The 6,000-nt window shown below is 47.2% G+C and overlaps 1 protein-coding gene across 1 annotated transcript in view; it reads left to right on the top strand.

Annotated features, from left to right (window-relative positions):
- Positions 1–1,629: 1,629 nt before the first annotated feature.
- The window catches only part of LRIG3 (leucine rich repeats and immunoglobulin like domains 3), a 42,484-nt gene continuing 38,113 nt past the window's right edge, over positions 1,630–6,000 (top strand). Inside the window, exon 1 of the mRNA XM_082056286.1 lies at positions 1,630–1,864. Within this exon, the coding sequence (XP_081912412.1) occupies positions 1,680–1,864 (185 nt within the window). The 5' untranslated portion in view covers positions 1,630–1,679. The remainder of the gene's footprint in view (positions 1,865–6,000) is intronic.

Below are 6,000 nucleotides of genomic sequence, written 5' to 3'. Positions count from 1 at the left end.
GATAATGAGGGATAGCTTTGAAAATCTGAATCTGGCACTGCGATATTGGCTGTTCAGAAGAGCTTAGTGTTTTGCAGGGTTTGTTAATCTAATGTCACTCTGACTTTTTCAAAGGAAGACGGCTGCAAAGAAACTGAACAACTATGACATGCTGACACTGCCAAGACAGTTTTCATTCACAACAAATAAATGAGAGTAATTTGTAAATGCATACTAAGTATTTTTACCATGTATTTTGCTTCTTTGCTTGCTTGCTTGCTTTTATGTGTAGAGAAAAATGTCTGTTCCTACAGTGTTTGCTTTCCCATACTAATTTCCTTAAGAAGCACCAGTGGTCAATGGAGCACCAGCTGACAAGATACAACACAGCTCTGCACACACTGTGCACCTGAGTGTGCCTCGTTGGCAATGGCACTGGAATGTTTGTAGTTACCCAGGACTTGCCTGCTTGGTTTGCAAATTCATTATTTCTGACTAAAATGTAGGTTTGTTTAATTTCATCTGTGTCCTGTGATACATATGAGAACAATAAAAAAAGGGACAAAGTTTCAATCTTACAAACCTTGATATCAGAGCTGTCAGGCTTTTGATGTTTCCAGTGTCTTAAGATGTTTACAGTCTTTCAGGTGAAATGTATAGAAGTGGGAGAGAAGGAACAGTGTCTGTGAGCAGTTTGATGTCTGCTGCTGCTAAGTAGGAGCATGTGAAACCTATAGTAACTGAATCCACTGCAGGGTCCGGGCTCACATACAGAACTTGAACAATAGGTATCTACTTAAACTACACAGATTACCTCAGAGATCTGGAATCTGTATGCCCTGCCCACTTCCCTGAATCTCTGGAGCTGGGATCCTGTGGGGAATATAATGGGCTTAATTATGGTGTCTGGACTAGCCGCGCAGGACCCGGAAGGCAGGAGTTAACCTCACCTCACCTTTTACATGCCAGTGACCCCAGGCTTGGCTGGGAACCTGTTGGGGCCTCTGGAGCAGCTCCTGGATTGCCCCGACCCGCGTTAAGCGGTGAAGGGAAATCCCGCACGGCCACGGCCTGGGCGCCTTCGCGCCTCGGGCCGCGACGCTCGGGGCACCCAGGGCCCGCTGCCCGCTCCGTCCCGCCTCCGGAGGGGCCGGGGAAGGCTGCAAGAGCCCACACGTGCGCCTGCCGTGCTGCGAGGCGGCCCGTCGGCTGCCCCTCAGGGCGGGCAGCGGGCCCGGGGGGCCGCCGCAGCGGCCTGCCAGCAACCGGGCGCAACGCCAGCGCAGCCGCGCGCCACCCCGCCATCCTGCACCCCCAGCCCCACAGGACCACGCCGGCTGCCCCAGGCTGCGGCGGGGCGGGCGGGGGTTAGGCTGTCACATGGCAGGGGGAGGGGGCTGCGGCGGGGCGGGCCGCGCTCGGGGCTCCCCCGGCCGGGTGGAGGCGGGCTGAGGCGGCGGAAAGTTTGCCGAGTGGCTGGCGGCGGGCGGCGCTGCGAGCCCCCCCCGTCCCGCTTTCTCTCACTACTTTTTGCTACACCCCCCCCCCCCCCCCTCCACCCCTTTCCCCCCTTGGCGGCGGCTTCGGGGCATGAGCCGGACCCGCCACCCGCGCTGAGAGGCGGGAGGTCGCGTCGCGCCCGGCTCTGTCAGTGAGGGAGCGCCCGGGACGGGAGCGCGGGCAGCGGCTCCGAGCCCGCCATGCCCCTCCAGCCCCGCGCGGCGCCCGCCGCCGTTCTAGCACTGCTGCTCCTGCCGCTGCTGCTGGGGGCCCGCGCCGCCGCCCCCTGCCCCGCGCCCTGCCGCTGCGCCGGGCACCTCGTCGCCTGCAGCCGCCTGGAGCTCAGCCGGCTGCCCGAGCGGCTGCCGCGGGGGGCGGTGCAGCTGTGAGTATCGGGGCGGCGGGCAGCACGGGGGGCTGGGGGTGCCGGCCTGCGCCCATCCGCCATCTTCTGTCCCTGGGGGCCGAGGTGCCCGCCGGAGGCCGCGGTCCGGACCGCCGGCGCGTTTTGGGGAGGGAAACGCGGGTTTCGTGGCGGTAGCGAGGCGGGCGGTGCGTGGGGCGGGAGGGGCAGCGCCGGGGGCCGGCGGCCGAGCTGTCAGCGAGCGCGGGGGCGGCGGCGGCCGCAGCGTCCCTCGGGCGGGCTGCGGGCCCGGAGTGACGGCGATACCGGCCGGGCTGAAAGCGGGCCCGAGAGCGCTGCTCGGTGTTCCAACAGGTGGAGGGAAAAAGTTCCGATGACTTACTGGAAAGCGTGCGATAATCATCAAGTTAATACCGATTCGTGTGTCGGGAAAACCTGTTCTCGGTTTTGTGTAGTTCTTGATCTAGATTCCCCGATGGTTTTGGGTTTAATGGTTTCGTTAACACCGGGGCTTGCCCCACTCGGGCCGGTGGCACGGATTCACTGGGTCCGTAATAACGCGGACCGAAATGCCATCTGTAGAAAATTTCTTTCAGTGACACACTTTTATGGACAAAGCATAAATATGGATCTTTCTAAAAGCCTGAAAATAGCTGAGGGGCTTTTCACATTTGTTTTTAATCTCTTGTCACTTAAAGATCTTCTGTATTAGTCGTATTAATTTTCTGTTACATTTCCAAAGCAGATTGAGATAAGGACTTTAAAGTAAACAGGAAGACTTTCAATTAGTTGTGGCTAATTCTGTTCAATTGCCTCGTCTGGAGGTCATGCTGCTTTACTCATGAAATGTGGATGGTTGTATTGACACCATATGGAACTGAACACAAGCATGGCTCTGGGAGGTGAATATTTGCAGGAGTGCTATAGGAAAGTGTGAGGGAAAAGAAACTTTTTTTTTTTTTTAATGCGATTGAAGCATAAGAATCAAATATCGAATCTGCTTTACATTCAACAACTGGCTTTGCTTCCTATTAAATTTCATCCCTTCTGTTCTTTTGAACTATTTCAGTTCTCTAACTTAAGTTTTCTGACAAGACCTAAGGCTTTTTTGATACTAAGCTAAGTTTCAGAGCCTAGTTTCTTAGCTTAGTTTACTTTAGTGCTGTTAAGTTAAAATTCAGGTGTGACAGCATGCTAAACAAAAAACAAGGGTAGAAATCTTAGAACTTTCATTTTAAGAGCTGCTTTTCAAAGCAGCTCTAAGTTAGCAGTAATCCAAATTTGTCTTTTCCACTTACGTTACTGGGAGACAATAAAACACATTGCAGTGCTTTTTTGTTAGCACAGGGGAGGTTTTTCTAATTAGAATTCCCTTGGTAGTGTAAATTGTCCTTATGTAAGTTCACATTCCTTTAAAAGTGTGAGAAAATAAGTTCCACTTGAATAAATAAGCTTTGGTCTGTTGTAAGAGGCCCTGCTGTGATTACTCATTGGACAGCTGTGTCACTCGCTCTTAAACTCACAGGAGTACAGCTTTGTAGGTGTCACCAAACCATGTGGTCTGGTCGCTTTTGTGTAAATATTCCTTTTGTTTGTGTCAAATGCCTCAGAAGTACCCTGCTCTTTCTTCCTTCCCCTCTTCTTAATAAGAGGACAAGGAAGAGTGTGGGTTGTCTGTCTCCAGCTGCCCCAGTACTTGGAGCTGGGATTGCGCAGTCTGCAAGATTGTAAGGCGTTTCAGTTTTACATATGCAAAAAAGGCTTGAATAGCCTGGATTATTGTTGCAACAAGCTGTGCACTTACAAATTGTAAAAGACTGTTTATGAATTTTATTGGTATATGTTTGCCGTGTTTTCTGATGAAGTCCGTGGCAGATATAGCCAAAGGCTAGTAGTTTAATTGCAGGCTTTCCAATCCTCTTTAGAAAACAACACCTATTACACCATGTTATTAACATATGCAGGCGAGGTCTCCCAGGCAGAAGGGAAGCTCTTGTCCCTAAGAAGGTCTAGGCCTGCATTAGGCTTCACACCTTCTGCCCATATGTCTGCTCACCCAGATGGAGAGTGGGTCAGATGAAGGTGGCTTTCTGAAGCTTCGTTTTACACTTGCATTCCTTTTGTGTTCAGATCCCCTGGTGAAATAAAATGAGGGTGTCTAATGTGGAAAGGCTGAGTGACCTCAGGGTGGACAGGAGGGAAATAAGAAAATGAGCCAACGAACTGAGTTGTGTCCCCTTCTTTTTAGTGGCAAGTATGAGGGTACTGTTTTGTATGGAAATGGCTTCACAGGATGGAGTGTAAACAGGGTATAATTGCCAGCTTTACTATGATTTTAGCAAAAAATACCGTCTTCTGTAACCCTGACTTTATGGAAGATAACATTCCACTGAAAACTGTTGAACATTTGTAATGCCTTTGTGTACAGATAGTTTTGAAGTTGGATTTCAGTTTCATTCTAGGATGTATGTTCTGAGATTGGAAGAGTGTGCGCTGGTTCGAGCTGGTGTAGCAGAGCTGGAGGCGGAGGGAGCGTGTTGAGCATGGGCCGGTGCCCTGTGTGTGTGCAGGCTCTGGTGGCACTGCCGTACGCCTCGCCAGGTTCACCAAGGAATGCTAAAACTGTTGGTCAGGGAGGAGGGAAAGTCTGAAAAATGGTTTTCACTTGTGTTTGTATTACATCTTTAGTATTTACATTTTATAAATCCTCTAGTTCTCTACCAGAATTGCCAGAGGAAAAGGGCCGTATGGTTTTCACAGCTGTTTTTCAATATTTTCCAGACTAAAACTTGAACGTAGCAAGCTGATTTATGAGTCACTTTGGATCAGTGTCTTAAAACAGCTACAGCCTGGCTTTTTGTTTTTCAGCTCTCCTGATTTCTGCTGAATTAGCAGCTCTATAGGCCCCAGTGGGACTGATTAAGAAGCTGTTGCTGGATTTGCATTTTAAAATTTGACTTGGGGCTCAGGTTTCTGAGTTCTCTAAGGAAGAAGATGATAATTGTGACTAAGTGTTGTGAATTAAGTTTGAGTCTGAAAGTTATATTTATAAAATGTGTGAAGAAACGCTCCTCCTCTCCCTTTATGCATTAGACCTTCCTTTCAGTTTTTTATCACACAAACATTGATGTTCAGAGTTATGTTTCAGCTTTCTAAGGCAGAGACTTGTGAGTTATGAAAGATGGCCATACAAACATAATGGAATACAGAAAATGGTTTCTTTCATAAAACAGGTTCTTAAAGGGCCTCTAAAACTATGGTATGCTTTTTCAAGTGTAGGCAATTCTACTTAAACACTCAATCACTTTTATTAGAAATCTGAGGAACAGGTATATATACTTTTTATTGTTATAAAGAATTTCTTAGTATAAATCTGGTTGCTGAGTGCATTCGCTGTTGTATCTTTCATGGCTTTTGAAATTCTAGTGGCAAAAGTAATTACAGAAGAGATTTTCTCCCCACTTGTAATATGGTTTTAACAGACAAGTCAAATTCAGAATTGGAAGATGCATAGTGACAATCTTAGTGTTTTAATGTTGTCAGTTGCATTGCTGTGAAGGAAGAACACCGATTCATTTTCAAAACTTTTATTCATACTTGTTTCAAAAGATGTTGAGAAATGCATTGGACTGAAATGTGCTTGTAGCTTTGCAACAGGGGTGATAGATTTTTATTTAAAAAAAATGCCTCAGATCCAGTGTTTGTAAGTTTCAGAAACTTCCATAGGCTTAAGTTTCACTTAGGGTATTAGTAAAAGACAAATATTTTAACTGTTGGTTTGCTTCCAAACACTCTGATTTAATTTAAAAATGTAACTTGCAAGACTTTTTTCCTGAAGCTTCTCATGCCAGTAGTACTGAAATAAGGTTTAATAAAATATTTATGATTCATATTTTATCTAACAATTGGTAGACAAGGCTTACAGCTGTGTGAAACAGGCGATTCAGTATTGTCTAGAGGGTTTTTTTTTGTTGTTTTGCTTTGGGATTTTTTTTTGCAACTTGTGTTTGACAGGCTGCTGTAAATAAACCAGGAATGAGGATTTTGTATGTATGTATATACTTTTTACAGTAGGTGCTACGTGGAAAATCTGAGCGTATCTTTAGTGTTAAAAAACAAATACAAAAAAAAATAGTTTGAAACCTGGTGTAAGTTGT

This window comes from Streptopelia decaocto, assembly GCF_964273445.1.
Source record: "Streptopelia decaocto genome assembly, chromosome: 1".
Taxonomy (NCBI): domain Eukaryota; kingdom Metazoa; phylum Chordata; class Aves; order Columbiformes; family Columbidae; genus Streptopelia; species Streptopelia decaocto.
Note: the sequence above shows the minus strand (reverse complement) of the source record. Positions and strands in the feature narration are given on the sequence as shown.